At 40.6% G+C, this 18,477-nt stretch overlaps 1 protein-coding gene across 2 annotated transcripts; it reads right to left on the bottom strand.

The window, feature by feature from the left end:
* Nucleotides 1-3,143: 3,143 nt before the first annotated feature.
* LOC108723851 (nuclear receptor subfamily 6 group A member 1) lies at nt 3,144-17,729 on the bottom strand. 2 transcript variants are annotated; one of them, XM_018449869.1, is made up of 4 exons: nt 16,537-17,729; nt 11,009-11,311; nt 6,942-7,019; nt 3,144-5,427 (listed from the first exon to the last, which is right to left on the bottom strand). In XM_018449869.1, exons 2-4 carry the CDS (start codon nt 11,165-11,167, stop codon nt 4,363-4,365), a joined length of 1,302 nt encoding a protein of 433 aa, XP_018305371.1. In that variant the 5' UTR covers nt 11,168-11,311; nt 16,537-17,729; the 3' UTR covers nt 3,144-4,362. The 2 variants fall into 2 exon arrangements, with proteins under 2 accessions (XP_018305371.1, XP_018305372.1); XM_018449870.1 differs by lacking the exon at nt 11,009-11,311.
* Between the last annotated feature and the right edge of the window lie 748 nt (nt 17,730-18,477).

The raw sequence follows: 18,477 nt of genomic DNA, 5'->3' as shown, positions 1-18,477 counted from the left end.
TTGGCGGACATTAGGAGACATGTAATAAAATCGCAGTTTTGATTGAGCTTGGAGAATAGCTACGTGTGATATCGTTCTCGTCATACTTTTTCTCGGCTCTCGTCCCTCGAAATACCTGAATCAGACCCGATAGGAAGTGCTCGCGGGATGGACATCGAGTGGCCTCTCTTGTCCCGCCTAAGTCAACAAGCGGTAGTCTTATCCACTCGGCATTTTACAGTCGCGAGGTTACGAGCGTGAACGCGAGTACGCAGGTGCATGCAGGTGAACATCTCGTTGGCGGAGATGCGTGCACTATGCTGCCAGTACCACGCACAATTCACGCGTCACTTGCGAATCTCCTCGCGTGTAACGTGCGACTACTGTTGAGGAGACCCTGCAGAAGGATCGAAATGCGGAAACACGAATAACGACTACTAGTTGAAATCTTCGCTAGACGTAGCTTCACTCATGGCGTGCCGCGAAGAGGGAATCCCGCGCTAACGATAATTCCCAGCCCGCCTCGCGTCAGGCGTCATTAAATGCGTAATGATAATAATTGTAATCAACGAGAGAATCATTGCGTTATTTAATATCGCGTATAACAGGGTGCAGGTGCCGTAATAGCGCGGCGAATTAAAGGGTCGGCTAAATGTCCGAAATCGAGACAAGAATAAAAGTGCTCATTAAATTAAAAGCAGCCATCCGCATTGTACAATTTAATGGGCTGAAGCACGTTTGATTATATTCCCAGTTTGGGAATGGTGCATTTTACGAAAAGAAGGAAAATTGTTGTATACATTCAGAAATACAACGGCAATTAGTTTGCAAATTGCAATAACATTGTTCGACAAAATTTCGCTTTTCTTATTTTAAATTAATACGATAGAGTATTTCTTAAAATACTTTTTTTGTGCTGATTTCAATTTCTTTTGCTAAATTTATGAGGCGGGCAGGATTTTTAAATAATACGCATTAAAAAATTCCTCTATTTATCTCTTCTGCTTAAAATAAATGATTCACAGTGAGTAGTTACTTGAATTTAACATGATTTTCTATATAAAAGGCTTTAAGCAAAAAATAAATCATTTTAGTTAAAAAAAAGATTCCATATACAACGAGAGCTGCTATTAGAAAATGTATAAATTTTTAAAAAGAGATATCGGTTACAAAAAAAATTGTAATTTATAGAATATAAATTCTGAATCTTATTTTAGAAGAATTAACATTAAAAAATACATAAGAATTAACTGAAATTATTCATTTAACAAAATCATTGTCGATCAATGTAATTGAAGTTGTATATCTTCGACAACGAAGAAATATTTTGAAATAGTTTAGTTAGAGATCGCGCCGTCTTTTCAAGGATCATGTCAAGTGATTCATAAATTTGGTACTAATTATCTCGCGACGGAAAATATGAATAGTCTGTCTTTTCACTGGATATATGCGAAAACATGCTCGCAATATGTACGAAGTGCTATTTAAGTGCTCTAGCACAGGGAAGGCCATTTTGTTCGCGAGAATATTGACAGAGATCTCGTGTCGGGGCTTGCGAGCTGCAAACATGATTTTGCGAACTTGCACGTTTCGCATTGCACAATTTATGTTGCCAGACATATATTACGTTCTAGTCTAACTTAGAGAAGTATCTTTTGCAAATACTCGCGAAGCTACGGAGGCCATGCATAAATTAAACAGGAATAATACCACAGCGGACGTTGCTGTCTAGTATAGTTTTCTGAAATTCAAAGCATTCGATGTACAAGTGGCATATCTTGAAAAATCAATACATTACAATTTTGAAGCCATATTTAGATAAAATTGAAATATTTGTATTCTCCGTAAGGCACAAAGTGCCATATGTGTTTGATGATCGTAAGATTGCTAATAATAGCGCATCGATGAAGAATGCGTTAATGTATTCACGAAGGAGGTCACGTTCTAAAACAGACGAAAACTTTCCTCTAAGACAAATCTCTACAGACGGGTCTCGTATCGCGAAAACGTGAATTCCGGCCATGATCTCTCCTCGAGGTCTGCGGCACCTCGAAGATTCTCGCAGCGGCACGGATATTCATAAATTATCAAGATCCACGCGGGAACATTACGCACCGACGAGAAACCATCTCGATTTCGAAGAGTATAACGTAATTAGCAATAAAACTTCCGCGTACGCATTTCCTGGTACATCGCTCGCGCGCTTGTTTCGCTGGCCGTCTCCTGCGGAGTTATTTTTTTTCCGCGCGCGCGGAACGGAGCTCCGGCTGACCCGGTCAAACGACCTTAGGAGGAGAAACCTTACGATCGATATACTCGCGTGTTTATTGCTGAACTTTTAAGAAAATTTATTGTCAGGCGTTTTCGACGTCCTCGACTCTGGACGGGGGAATCGCATCATTCTTCCCGAGGCGTCGCGTCGCGTCGGCGTGAAACTATCGGGAAAACGTGTTTTGCGTAGTATATCAAGACGGACAAATTTATTGCTAGATAAATAACATCGCAGATACGATGATACGCGTCTATACGCGCGCGCGTGTATAAATATTATAACGCGCGCGTACGATAGCGGCGCGGCGTGGAATGTGAAAGATGCGCGAGACGAAAGTAATCGAATACCATCTCGCGTTAAGAACGTGACGGAGGATCGGGGATCGATGAGCGTGGAGGGATATTTAATGAACGGCGATCAAGGTACTACACACATTTAAGTATACAATATTCTTTATTTCATTTCGTACTCTTCTCTCGACTCGGACACTCAAACGGTGCCCATGCCTCGCGCGTATCGTCTAATCGTGGTCTAATACCGCATCTCCCATATATTCTTCTCTTCCTTCCTTTCTTATTTTTTTTTTTGTACTTAAACGCAACTGCGGATCCCACTGCGGACGATCGACACGATCAGAGCTTTTCGGAAGCACGGTTCCTCGCGCTTGGATTCGATATGATCCCTGTTCGTCCGACAAGACTCTCGAAAAATATACATAAGTTACGTACTAAGAGCACTTGGAATTGGCAGAATCACAATTTATCCGGCGCCCGGATCATTGTCGTCCGATCTCTTGCATCGCCGTCGATTTCTTTTTTAAACAAATCGACGCGAGTGCACGGATCGAACCCAAGCTGATCCGAGCCTCCGAACACTGCCGAACGATTCGTCGGCGCAATAGTACGCGCGAAGCACTCACTGGCCATCCCGCCGTGCGTTGTCGCCACGCAACGGCAAACGGTTACATATCGTTTAACGTTAAACTATCACCGGCGGTATCTTTACCGCCGTATTTTTTAAGGCACCGCTTCAAGCTGATGCTACGATATGCGCGATTCGTGATTCGTGATTCGCGGTTCGTGATCCGTAGTGGAAATTCGTCGGTTCGCCGATGTGAACCCTGCCACACGATTCGCGATTCGTAGTCTCGTTCGTTCGCATAGCGCAGCTCTATACACGAACGATCACGAATGAATTGATCCGATAGTGTTTCACGCCTCTTAGTTTCGTCGATATACCGCTCCGCGCTGACGAATCAGCGCGAATGATGAATTAGCGACGAATAACGAACGCGACGAATCTACCTGTCCACAATATGCACGAGACTCAATAACGAATAGCCGGAATCGCGAGTCGCGCATAGTCTGATGCCAGCTTAATAAGGCACGATACGTCCGTCGTACGTTTCTCCGACGAAAGAGAATGTATCGCGAGCCGATATATTCTCGGTCGCTTCGTCAATGTGCACCTGCCGTCGGGGTACGACCGGGCAAAAGAGACCTGTGTGTCGGCTAATACCGAGCGGCTTGAGCAATTTTCATCGATCGGACGATCGCCGATCGTAAAGCCGTTTATGCCGGCTGGCTACGCGCGGCACTTCTTCTTCTTCTTCTTCTTCTTCCTCTTCTTCGGCGTAGGCCGACCGCGCTCTCCCCGCTTCCTCCTGCTTTTCCCTCTCGTGTCGTTCCAACGTAATCGTATTCGGCTACTCCTCTTTCCCCCTGAGTCGCCTCCTCGTTTCTTGCGCCAAGGCACCTTTGACACTTGGCCGTGCTTCTCGCTCGCCGCGTTATTACGATGTAACTGTACCTTCTTTCACCCTCTCTCCGCATCTCGTATGATTCGCGCGTTCTTCTCCATTCTCTTCTTCACCTTTCTCTTTGCCTCCTTCTTTTTCGTCATTTTCCCATCCATTCATTTTTTCCTTTGATCGTTCGTTTCCTTCCTCCTGCTATGGGAGAGGCTTTGATCGTTAGCTTCTATTTCAACAAATTACTCGGCGACCTTGCCCCTATTATCCACGTGAATTTGGGCTGACACCGATGACGATCCTTTCTCGATCGGATTGAGTTATTGTTGAGCACTTAGTGAGCACCGTTTGGTATCCGAGGTCATGTCTTTCGGGTGAGATCCAAGGGCGGTCCGGTGTCCTGCAGAAGCTCATTTTCCTCGCTGTTGCTCGACTTCTCCTCTTCCTCCTCCATGCTGCCAGCATCCACCTCCTGTCCATCTGTTCGTGTGTCCTTCATAGTGAGATCCATTGGCTCATCTTGCTCTGGCCCGAGAGATCGCAAGAACGTCAGATTCTTATCATATGCGACCTCTATCGAACCTGCTCTGGGACATCTGTCTCGTTCGGCGGTCTCGCGATCGATCTCGCGGCATTCTCGATTCTCTTCACTTCTCTTCGTTGGCGATGGAGTCGATCGCGGACTGATGCTCTCGCTGGACGAACTCGACAAACTGGTCGCCATCTGCGGTGGACCTACTTGATTCACATAAGGTACGATAAAGCGTTGCTGAAACGGAAAGAACGGCGTGTTCAGCAACTGCATGTGCGTGAGCGCTGGATGAAACAACGGTGGACCCCGCCACATAGGGAACCTCGAAACTTCGGGCCTGAGCATCTCGTGCGGTGCCCTCGGGAGATCGGTAGGCCTCAGGATCGCTTCCTGGCTGGTTCTCGGCGGGATGTCGGGTGACCTTAGTTGCACCGGAATATCCGGTGGCCTGAGCGCACCATCCTCTCTCTTGGGCAATCGATCCGGATGATGATGGTGGTGCAGGTGATGATGGTAACTGTTCGCCGTAGTCGTCGCCGTAGTGACAATGCCGACGATGCTACTGGCGCTAGTGTTACTGGCGTTCTCGGTATTATTATTATTATTGTTATTCGCGGCGTCTAACGAGCCGAACGCTTTCTCATACGCGGACTTGGGATCTTTGATCAAGCGATTTTGCGCTTGCTGAGACTGTTCTTGCAGCAGACAATGTATCTTGAACCAATTGGAGCGCCGGCCATAGCGTGAGCCGGACTTGGACATGCCCACCATCAGGCACTTCCGCAAGCGACATGCCTTGCAGGCGGTACGATTCTTCTTGTTGATCACGCAGACGCCGCCATTCTTGCATTCGGAAATGCTACCCAGATTGTTATAGGTGCGCCCGAAGAAGGACTGTACAACAGAAAACGAAATGGGCGCGCATTGGTCAGTCGTAATCGATTAACGATAATTTTCGACGCTGAGTCTGATCTGCTCGAAATATTTCCATCACCCGATTTTTAAGATATAAGAAGACTTTTTTTTCAATATACTTTCTAAAATTTTTTAAATGCAGATTCTTAAAGTGCAGCGAAAGAAAGTTGGCTTTTTATCCCCACTCCACTAAAATCAAAGCAGCATTCGAAAGCTGTTCGCTCTTCTCCTGCTTCCTTTCCATGGAGCGTATCTTCGCTGGCTAAGTTAACGAATACACTCATTTATTTTCGCTAGTTTTTAATTCATTTTAATAAAAATGGATTACAAAAATGGATTACAAAAATGAGAATACATCTAGTGTAAAAAAGAATATACCCGCGCGTATAGTAGCAGCTATAGCTGCAGCAAAGATTCGGAGGCGACGCATAGCCGTTGCAATTGCTAATATACAATTACTAAAAAAAAAAGTAGGATAACACCTATTTCCAAAAATCGTAGAGAACATGGCTTTTTCCTTGCTTCGCTCTCAAAATTAATCTTGGAAGACATACGATTCCATAAACAGGACATGACATGTCATGTATTTCAGCGATGTTTGCTATTAGTTGAACAATATCGAACTTTGAGCGTAACTTCGCTGGAATATACGAAAATTGATGGAGTGGGGGTAAAAAGCCAGCTTTCCTTCACTGCATGAAATTGTACCTTTACTCTTAAAAATTGAAAATTGAATCACTATTTTTCAAGATTGACTCAATTTTCACTCTTTAGAATGAGATTCCATTCCAAAGAATTTAGAGAGAGACCACATAGTCAAGTTTTATTGAAAGTAGAAAACAAATCACTCTCAACAAGAAGTGTTCAGAGTTCAAATTTTGTTTTTACATGACTTTGGATTGGTTATGACACGTATTAGAAATCCGTAATAGTCATTTAACACGTTTCCATTCCAGTACCCCTGATAATGTTTCTCAATTTTCATCAAATCCTGGAAATGTTCGTCTTGTTCATAACTTATCACACACCGGGATTATTCAGAAAAAATGTTATATATCTTAAAATTGACATGCTGCATTTTAAAAATTCACTCTGGTAGAATTTCTGACGGCAGATTCGAACTCAAAAATACGTCAAATATATATACCTCTAAAAATACGTTAAAAAATTATTTTTTATTCTTACTAAAAATTATTCAAAATTTGTAAATGAGTATTATGGGCAATTGATTTTTATCAGGATAATATCCTTGATACTGCCGCCGATGCGAGAGACTTACGTATAAAAAAGTGATATATCCGACTATTGCGCTTTGTTCCTACGCGACTCTATACGATTTACGTAATTTCCGGTGTAAATGTCGCGAGAAACGTAACGATCGCGAGTCATCTCTCTCTTTCTATCTTTTTTCTTCGTTCCTTTTTTGTTTTGTTACTAGAGAATAACGATACGGATGAATAGCTGTGGAAGAATGGCGACGCGAAGATACTGACCTTGCAGCCTTCGCACGTGAAGGCCCCAAAGTGAAAACCCGCGGCTGGCTCTCCGCAAACCCTGCAGAGCTGATTCATCTGCAACAAAAAGATGCGACATGTGGTTACGCTCAGGATCTGAGGACGTTCAGAATATGCCCGACGATCGTGCGCCTGATCCCCGCACAATATCTGCCAATCACGGAAGGGTTTCTCGATCTAATGCATGCTCTCGAAATGCAAGATCAGAACAACGAAGAGTACTGTGATAGGATATAGGATCGGAGCCTCCTCTTTCGACACAAAGCGCTATTATGACATCATGATCGAAAAGAAATAAGACAATTTAATAAATATGTATATCTTTTTTATAACTCGAATTATATCATCAAACAATATAAAAATCTACTAAAATATATTTTTTCTAGTATATTTCCAATGTGTGTATTTTCTCTTAATATGTAAACATAATAAATTACTTTCGAAAGGAATATTTTTATCAATTTATCAGTATGTGTAAAATATCAATTGATTATTAATGTCTTCTTCAAGACTCATTAGAGTTACAAAATTTAATCAAGATCTTATGAATATAAGCATTATATTTCCATCCGTTATATTGTAAATGTAATATTGTAACATGTAAAACGCTCGTAAAGTATCGTCTATCCAATTTTTATAACATATTTATAAAAAGAATTGCAGAAACATATATGTGATAGTACCTTTAAAATGTTGGATCAATTCCACCATTATAAAATTGAGATCAGCAAATTTTATTATATAATGTTATTTCTTTACTATACGTCATTTTTAAACATAATAATTCCCCTCTATTTTGCATTATTTTACATTAAAAATAAAAACTAATTCAGAAAGAGAAATTTATTTCTGTAGCTTCTGCCACAATCGATTGCAGTCTAACAATAAGGAATGAAGGAAATTCATGAAGGAATTCTCATCTTTAGATTTGATCTCGCGTCAATATCCTCGACTACATACAATCTGTTGTCGAATAATGCGATCGCGGCTGATTCGCGCATTGTAGTCGGTAATCAACGCGAGCGCGCATCTGTTCCGCTATGGAGGATCCTCGACGGTAATGTCGCGCGGGAAAGAAGAAGAACTCTTTCTTGCCTCGTACGCACGAGAATCAGCGAGGAGTGCGCGAACGAGGGGTCTATTTTCTCGCTGCGAGAAATCGTCTTCCTATTAAAACCTAGTTAGCCAGTCATTACTAGCTCCTCATGGGAGCTTGGACGTGCGGCTCGTCGCGAGAAAGGCACGGGGAGAAGAGAACACACGAATTGTGCGCGGGGAAAAGAGCGGAGAATGCGACTCGCACAGATCCGATTCCCACACGAAAAGAGTGCGCTACAGTAACGGCCGCCGTTCTGTCGTAACGCGACGAGAAATTGATCGCTCGCGTTACGAGCGGTAATTGTCAGGGATGATCAAACGCGCTCGTGTGAGATTCACACTCGCTGGAACTCTTCTTCGCCCGTCGCGGGCGACACACGGCCAGATGGGACGACGCGTTTGCAGTCATTTATGACTTTCGCAAGTAAATTTTATGATTCATTAATATTTCGGTTTGTTGTGCGACTTGCACGAATGGTGAATATTTACACATAACGGTTTGCTTTGAACTCCGTTTCGAGTGTATATTTGTGTAACACGAGATAACGGCGATTTGCAAGGTAATATACCTATATTGGATCAATTAGATTTAGGCATCGCCACGTTTGTTACCGCCCCTCACACAGAATCAATTTGATTACAAAACGATTACGCGAGCGAGCACTTCTAGTACACGAAAAGAACGGTTTTGTTGAAGTATCTAAAAATTTAGCTAAATACAGATCTGAAAAAATTTTATTGGACTATTAAAATAATTATATAGAAGGTGATTACTAAAGTATTAAAGTTGATTGCTAGCATATTAAAATTTTTACAATATTGTTCATCTTGAGTTTTCTACACAAATATTTTAATGGCCTAATTTTAACTAAATTTTTAGATATTTCAGCAAAATCGTTCTTTCAATATGAGATTTCTATGTGATCTAAATCGTGAGAAAGAGTACTTCGACATAATGACGCTAATGTACGCATTAACTGTAATATCTACATCAATAAACATGCATGCTATGTGATATCTCGCGAAAATGGCAAACCTTCTCTTTTTTCGCATGCGCGTTAAAAATCCTTAATTACTCTAATAAGAATCTACAAAAAATGATCTTGCTGAAGTATTTAAAAAATTAGATGCAGATCTGAAGATAATTTTATTGGACCATCAAAATCATTACATAGGAATGGTGGGCATCAAGCATAATGGGCAATACTACAAAAAGTTTTGAGCGAACAATTTGAGCGTTCTACATAATTATTTTGATAGTCCAACAAAATCTTCAGATTTGTATCTAACTAAATTGCTAGATAGAGGTACTTTAGTAAAACCGTTCTTTCCGTACAGATGTGAGATAATCAGTTTTAATTGGTCTGCCATGTTTTGTCAACTTCAGAAAGAAAGAAAAAAGATAAGAAAAAGATATAGAAGAGAAAGAAGTAATGAATGAAAGAAGTACATCCTTCTCTCTCGCGTGATTTTGACAAAACGCGAAAGAGAACTTGTACAAATTCTTATTAGAGAGTTTCTAATGCGGGGTAAAGATTAACCTACGGCCTCTTCAAATATTCCCCAAATGAATGGGATTGGACGGGATTTCTGCCGATTGTGAATGCTGAAGTGCAGGTTAGCGGCGGCAGGTATTCGAAAACGACTTTCGATCTCATTAACCTGGGAACGTATGCGCGGTACGGACTGATGACTTCTCACGGAAATGACGACGAGAAGTAGCGACGTGCAGGCCGAGGTAGGAGGCAAAAAAGGTTAAACGTCCAACAGATGACGCGGCTATGTCACCTCGGTTCTAATCCCCGCGGCCACAAACCACCACATCGACGGGACTAAGTAATGCGCTGTTCTCCCCCTTTGGTTTGTGCCGCTTTTTCTCGCATTTTGCGAATAATCTATATTGCTACAAAACGGTCTGTATCCGTCCGAATCCTTTCCGTCGCCCACCCACGTCCCACACGAGAATCATCTCATAAGTGAGACGCCGCTACGAGCGACGTTGAATGAAGAGGCGAACGTGCCGATATAATGTTGATGGCCTTTTTACATCGCGAGCGACACGGTTCTCTTCTCTTTCGAGGTTCCCATCGTTCCTCGATTCCGTTATTCTGAGCCTCGGTTAACGATTTAGAATAATCCGGCCCATGTAAATACTAATCAACCACCGAGTGAGCGATGATGACAAGCGTAAACTCGCACGATTCCTACGCGTTTCCAATCCGAGTTCGTAAAAGACACTAATTTAATTGAATCGCAAACTAATGTACAGAAATACCATATTTGAATAATAAGAAAGACCATAATTTACAATAAATGCCACGTGACACGCGAATCTTTCTCATTCGATGATTAATCTAATAGCATTAATGCAAATATTTACAAATATCAATTACAAATGTCCAAGTTTTTTCGTCATTCTCCTATTATAACTGAATACATTAGCCAATATAAAAAATACTATTAAACAAGTGCTCGTGTTAATGTTAATTAATAATCCTTCAGAGCTGACGCTCAAATTTGTAATACAGTTATTGTGAGTCAATCTGTAAAATCAATTTAATTTATATTAATTAAAAAGCATTAATTAATTTTAAGGAATCAAAATGATATAATTCGTATAAAAAAGAATGAATACTAAGTATATTTTAATAAGAATAATCCAAATGTAACATAAAAAATTAAATTGTTTGATATTTTTGACACTTTATAATTGAACGAGTCAATAGACCCACCATCAACTCTGGAGAATTAAATAACCGTACGAAAAAAATGTACAGACATAGCTAACTATCCATCTTTGAAAAAAAAATTGCGTTCACTATATATTGTATATGAACACAATATATATATATAAAATTTATGATAAAATACATCTTCTCATTTTATTTTTTTTTTAAAGACGAACTTCTGCGCGAACTAATGATCAAAAGAAAAAAAAGGAGACTCACCACGTCGGTGTTGGCCGCTGCCGATGTAATTGTCGACGTAGGCGTCCACCACCCTGGAGTGGCGGATGACGCGTTGGCAATAATACCAACACCCGTCGCAACCGAGATGGATCCGCTCCCTACCAATCCTGCCGGACCTGACAGATCGCCCACATCCATTCGACACGTTTTAATCCCTCGGTGTCAGCCGTCCTGGCCTGTGACCCGACCTACCCTCTTTCTGTTTGACGTAACGAGCCACCATTTTGCGCGCTTCTCGCGTTTCGCCGTGCTGAAACGTTCACGCGACGTGTGACATCCGGCCTGATAAAGGAGAAAAAAGACAAACAAATAATTCTCTGAAGAACAATCTCGCGATAACGTCCAGTATCGCTTGTTAACGATGATATTAATAACTATGGCCACACGCACAAGTTTCGATCAAGTTTCAAATACTTTTTCTATTGCCTTCACATACCATGCATGTTCAAGATCGTAATATCTTATTCAGATTCGGCGATTTATTCGCTGTATTATAAATACACTTATACGAGATAAGATATTTGCGTCCGGCAAGAATGCCGCCTCCCAGTAACAGAATACTCGAATGTACGTTAACGAATATCTTCCACTATCAAAGCGGTATTTTTATGGCGAACAAGCGCACGAGGCGGCGTATATCAGCGCGATGTATAATAATTATTTCAGAATACGAGCGGCGGGTCGCAGAAACGAGAGAGGGCAGTCCGCCGAAATCGCGATCGGCGAACGTCCTTCTCGAGACCCCCGGGTTCGTATCGCTCGAGATAACATGTCGTGTTTACAACGGTGTAACGCCATTACCAATGTTAATGTAGACCGCCCTGCGAGGGATGCATAAATACAAGAGCTAATTACAGAGGCTGCCACGTATTAATTTTCAACCCGCGCACCATACGGAAACTTAAGCGGCGTGTATGAATCATGTTTCTAATTAACAATGTTTAATTTCAATCCGTCGATAAGAAATTCCCATCGTACAACTCGGGATGGAATGATAAATGTCGTAAATATATCTGTGGAAACTAATATATTCGTCTATTACACACAATAATTCGGAAAGTAAATGCGCTCGGTTTCTTGAGGAACGAGCGCAACGCGCTCGAGAGGGAATAACAATCGGTAGCCTGAAAAATTAATCCAGTGTGTGTGTTCCAGACGTCGATTTGAAAGTAAATGTTAATTGAGGATATCGAGATTTCCCTGGTCGATCACAAAGCCACGATTAAGAACGCGGTAATTGGCGTCGTTGCGTTACGTTAATCTATACGATCACTGAGTAATATTGGCATATACTTGCAACACGATCGTGTTACATATGCGGGAATCTATAGCAGTAAAGATTGTACACTAAATTTTCTAGTATTCATGGATTATAATTGAAGCACGTTAATAAAATGCATTAAACGCTACGAATTTATAGTGGTACTACTTTAAAGTTTGAACTGTAACGTTATAAGTTACACAATTGCGATGATATATATCAAAGATAATTGGTATATTTAATCCAGAACACTAACGGACATTAACAAATAAGTATCCACAACTAAAGCTTTATTTAATAAACAATATTAAATCTTAGGACTTTATTTAATAAAATCCTATCGATTTGTAATAATTCGAAATCATTTAAAGTATAAATCTTATTGTTAGTATAACTGACAATACAGATTCTTTTTTATTTTTACTTTTAATAGTAATTTATAGTAAAAATTATAGCTTTTAGATAATCCATAGCTATACACAAAAAGGTCGGTTTTGTTGAAGAGTATGAAAATTTAATTTATAAACACAGAGAGAGATTTGAAAATAATGTTCGACCATCAAAATAATTTTGTGGGACGTTCAAACTGGTTGCTGAAATATCAAACTTTTCATAGTACGCTTGAAATTCCTACTTAATTATTTTGGTCCCATAAAATTATTTTCAAATTTGTATCTACTTAAATTTTTAGATATACGTCTCTTGGTACTTCAGCAAAATCGTTCTTTGCGTGTACATACATATAGTTATTGTGATGACTCTAAGATATTTGGAAATATATCCACAAGAATAGCGTGTCCTCAAGATGTAATCTATAATATTTGGTAAACGAGGTACTATTGTTTATATCTTATCAGAGAAAGAGATAGAGAGAGAGAGAGAGAGAGAGAGAGAGAAAGTACAGTGCATAACATTACACTCACATGATCTCTGATAATAATTACCGTAAAAATGTATATTTTAATTAGAAACACAATGAACATCTGAGTGTCGATCAGTCTCCAGGAAAATCCTTCCCCAGATCTCTTATTATTATACTTTAATTAAAGAAATCATCGCAATACGACTGCTTTCATGAGCAATCCGGCGAGCGCGTTGCTCCCGCACGTATATATTATTAAAATTGCCGTAATCGGTCGCCTCCACGACAAAGAGTACCGCGGTCGCACGGCGCTGCGGCCATCGATAAATTTTATTGCGCGCCTCTCATCTTTCCACGCTGACTAATGACAAATTAATTAACAACCGCACATGCCCGCGGAAGACCGGTTCCGTTGAATACGTCGTCACCTTGCTGCTCTCCGGCTCCGATAAATCCTTGTTTTCACGGATTAACGTTGCGTCGCGCGGCGAGCCGGCGGTAGCGCAATTGTAACGCGACGATAAACACGATCGTTCGCGAGAATTACGGCGACGATGACAGCGATGACGGTGACGATCGGCCATTGGTGCCATCAGGGTTTTTCCTAATTGCGTTTTTGAGCCGCGTCCACTAGCGTGTATTTCATTAGCCGGCGCCGAAGGACGCTGTTCTCGCGTTTCGCGGCTGGGACTATTAACGGCGCGCCGTCATCACCGATATGTTTCAGCTGTCATCGTGCGAGTCCACGTCTCCACGTATTTACGTGTATCGCGACACCATCCGCGGTCCTTGAAGAATCGGGGGAAGGAGAATCGTTTCTCTTCGTGTGCGAAATGATCATCATGAGCACGATGTCTACCGCTCGTTCGTTAATAAATGGGGAACGATCGACGCGAACAGTTTCATTAATTGCGAGCCACGCGGACCGATTGTGAGTTTAATCTGTGAAATAATTAGGGTATTAAAGCGTAATTAGCGGTGCGTCAGCGAGAGATAATGGCACCGCGCGCACGGAAATGTTAAATCGTCGCGATCTCCTCGCCGCAACAGCGCGATCGATCGATGAGATTTGACATTTGACGTACGGAACAATGTTCTGCTTTGCGTCGCATTAAAGGCGCGTTCCATCGCGGATTAAAGTACGCCCGATTGAAACCGAGGCTGGTATTCATAGCTGGTTTTTGTATTTAAGACCGTTTTAAATACAAAATTTAAAAACCGTTTACAATCTTAAGATGTTATGAACCAATCAGAGAGCTATATTAGCATCTTAAGACATTACTTAAAACGGCATTAAAATAAAGAATGGACCATAAATATCGCTTCGAGAGTTAAATTAATTTTTTTATCGACATCCAATACGATTTACAAGAGCGTTTGAATATTTTCCATACTCCCAAATATCCCGCTATGGATTGCCTGCAGCATCCAATATATTATTCTGTGAAAGCGTTCGTGCGGCGACCTATTGGAATATCTATGAAGGCATGTAAATTTATTTCGCGTAAACACAAATTTCTAGCAATTCCCTAAGATTTCATCGCCGATTCGTCGTTTCTCCCATTGATTCCTCTCGCTTTACGAAAGCCACCGCCACTCCTATCTCACTATTAATAATTCGATTGTCCGGCAATATTTTTTCTCAATCTGACAGAGGCGTACGGTGATCGCAATCGGCTTGCCTTTCGTCTTCGCAATAATAATGATTGAAAGTTGAAACACATTCGCGCGTTAAAGGCATCATATATACGCGCCGTTTCTCATCTCGGTTCTTTTTCCCTTTTTTTTATTGTTTCTCCTTTTTGCCGAACAGATCGCTGCCAAGCTGTGGCAGCCAATGAGTGACGAGCGGACTGCTACTTTAATGAACCGGTTGTGAGCGGTACGTCACACGGATATCACAGTACTAGCTGCAGACAGTTGAAATTGTTGCACTCCGTCTCTTTTCTCTAAGTCGTGACAAATTAATCATAACCGCCGTGAGGCCTGAATCCAGTTTTCGTGTAGCGGCATTGATTATTGGCTTGCCGAACTCGTGATGACATATATTATTAAATAATCGCGAGCACTGAAATCGATCCATAGATTGTCATACGCGAACTTATGGCTAAGTATAGCATGCATTATAATATCATTGATAAATGTATGAATTTTTAAATCCTTGATTAGGAATCTTTTACACAAATTATCACTTTAAAAGCTTCGGCATTTGGTTGCCGAAAACAATATATTTTTACCGAATATGGCCCTCTTCACTCATTTGTGTTGAACTTGTTTTTAATTTAGTTTTTTTTATTTTCTAAAATTTGACCATTATTGACACAGATATAATTCCATTTCAACGTAAGGGATTAATTAAGCCTTGAAGTAATAGGCATAAATGGAATAATAGAAAATTGCATTCGTACCAAAGAGATTGTTACGATATTTGTCGAGATGATAAAATAAATGATCGCGCTATCGCCACGTCCGATATTGTATCAAAACTTTCCGCAAGAGTATAACTTTACGATTGTTATTTGTTGCTCGGTAAATATGAGAAAAATTGAAAAATAGTGTTCATGATATACTATAATAGAAAAATATATTCTACACTCAAAGTATAGTATATACAATAATAAAGATGACAATTATACACGTTTAAGTAGAATTAGTGTACATAGTTGAATAAACTAATATATAATTAAATAAACTATTTATTAAGTACAATAATTATAAAATGATTTATTCTACATATAAACCTTGTGTAGCTGTCACTTTTATAGTTTGCTACTACTATGTCTTTTCTTCTGAGTATAAATATCCAAGCAAAAATAAACTTTAACCTCGCACGACATCTGAAATCTTCTCGTGCGATTATGTCAAATGTCACTGGAAACGTGATGTCAAGTATTCAAATGAAACAATCTATTCACTATAAGTAATAAGTCATCGAACATATTTATTTTTAATATTTAAAACATGCAAAGATGCAAAGATGCAAACATGCAAAGTACCGTTTAAGAATGTTGAAAAATATATAGAATAATAAAAAATAAAGGAATAAAGCCGATTATAGGCGGATCTACAAAAACTACTTTGAGCTTCTCCAAAAAATTGATATTTTATAAATTTCTTATAAAAATATTTCTTATAAAATTTTTTCTTTTTTATTAAATAATATAATTATAGTATAACAAATATATGTGAGAAAAAAGAGAGAAAAATATGTGAAAAATGGACATTTGTTACATGAGAAAAAAAATTGTACAGTGTTACTTTTAGCCCATTTTTTATGAATACTCATCCATTCTTTTCAGAAAGCAAGACGGAGGAACTCAAGTTAGATTCGCCTACGATTCGGACACTGCAATGGCAACTTTAGAATTGTATCGATATACATACCTATGTAATGTCCTTCACCAAATGTTCCCGTTTATTCCTTTTCCTCTCGATACACTTCCGTATCAAACCCTTTTCCAATTTTTCGCACCGTCGCCTTTATGGACACATGTCAGTCCGCTGTGACAGCACGCGTCGTCGCCACCCGCCCTTATTTAACACAGAAAGCACACATCGACGCACGTTCTTCATCCACGCACTGTATGTTGTCAAACAGTACGCGATCGTCCTCGTTACGATAACGTCGGTATTACACTAAACCGATATTTATATGATCCACATTCGTGTCGAAAATATCTTCCGGCAGGGGAAAAACGCGATCATCCATCGGAAAGAATCACAACAGGATATCGCCCTCCGCGCGGATCACAGCTGACAATGAGTGTCCCTTCAATATCTCTTCAGGATCACTGCGCGCGTGTTGCTCCTTTTGGAGCATGCTGATGATGCTGAAGAACCACACCGATCGCTCGGAACTACGTCGCGCGACTTTTTCGTTCAACAAAAAGAGACTGACGGAGGTATGAACGAACGAACAAATGGACGGGAGAAAGCGCGAATTGATACGAGAACGAAGAAGAAGAGGACGATGTCGTAGCTGGCTGGCTGGACCGCCGGCCGGCTCGGGGCGTGCGCTCGTGTAGCACGTGGCCGCGAGACTGAGTATCCCTACCTTAGGCACCTTCTTCAGTCCGTTTGTCCGCCTTGTCCTTATCTCACCTAGCCAGCCAAGAAAGACTACCGCAGCCTTCTCGCGAGTATATGCTCCACCATCTTTCTCGCTCCTCACCGGCCGATCTCACTCGCGCCTCCGTTCTTCCCACTGTCACGCTCTCGCTCCTTCTATCTATCTATCTCTTCTGATCTTCCCCCATCTCGTTCTCCTTCTCCCTCTCGATCCGCCTTGCCGCAGCATCCGTCTCCGCGCCGCACCGCGCTGCGCCGCGTTGGAGGTAACACAGTCCAGCTGCTTCCCTCTCGCTCGTTCGCGCGCTCGTTCCTCTCCGTCATTCCAGCTGTTCGTTTCGTACTTTGTCCCTCACCGTCTACCCGCCTTGCATTCATCTCTCTTCCCCACCATCCAGTTACAACCTGCTTCTCTCGCGAGCAGCCGCGATTCTCCCGCGACCGAAGAGACGACACACGTATGCGCGCTCCCTCTCTCTTGGTTGTCCCATACAACAGCCCTCCTTCTCATCCAGCGGTATTTTATGCAGATCCGCAGCACGGAATTCCATTCCGTTCTACAATGCCGCGATTCTCTCGAAAAATCACGGGATCATCCATGGGTTTGAATTCGCATTCGCGGAAAACATGAAAACATTGTTTCTTTTCCTCGTCCATTATCGCGAACAAGAAAAAAAAGAAGAGTCAATTAAATAATAATAAATAGAAAATTAGAATATTCCCTATTACGTTACAACGGTCTGATAGCATAATCTCAAGACAGCCGAATAATTGATACCAGTCATCGAAAATGAAATAAATCGAGAAGAATTGTGACATTTACATCTTAATATTGTAATATTATCAAATTGATATATTCTCCGAAGAGAGTGTACTTGTAAGTTCAAAGGCAATTTTCAAGTAATAATTTTAGATATTTGCTAAAATTCTATTAACCTCTTATAACAGTCGTGATATAATAAGTAGATATATGAGGAAAAAGATTATAATCATGTTTCACGATGTATATAATCTTCAAACATATAATACATAATATATATAATCTTTCTTTGAAATAATAGTAATAAATTTTTAGATAACATAAGCAAAGTTTTGTCTTAATGTAGAGAGAACCCCCAAAATAACATTTAAAAAAATAATCAAATTTTAATTTCAGCACATACTCATTCATATGTTCTGTTTGTCTATTAGTCGTTTTCTTAAATTGAACTACAATGATTCTAAAGTTATATTTATCATGATACAAAATTAACTTTA

This window comes from Mycetomoellerius zeteki, unplaced genomic scaffold (assembly GCF_001594055.1).
Source record: "Mycetomoellerius zeteki isolate Tzet28-1 unplaced genomic scaffold, Tzet1.0 scaffold25, whole genome shotgun sequence".
Taxonomy (NCBI): domain Eukaryota; kingdom Metazoa; phylum Arthropoda; class Insecta; order Hymenoptera; family Formicidae; genus Mycetomoellerius; species Mycetomoellerius zeteki.
Note: the sequence above shows the minus strand (reverse complement) of the source record. Positions and strands in the feature narration are given on the sequence as shown.

Bases quoted from the DNA above. Each gene is read 5' to 3' on its own strand.
- LOC108723851 (XM_018449869.1), bottom strand. From the start codon at position 11,167: ATGGATGTGGGCGATCTGTCAGGTCCGGCAGGATTGGTAGGGAGCGGA. The intron at 7,020-11,008 runs GTGAGTCTCCTT...TTTTTGTTGCAG, and splicing joins CAGCGGCCAACACCGACGTG to ATGAATCAGCTCTGCAGGGT. The intron at 5,428-6,941 runs GTCAGTATCTTC...TCTGTTGTACAG, and splicing joins TCACGTGCGAAGGCTGCAAG to TCCTTCTTCGGGCGCACCTA.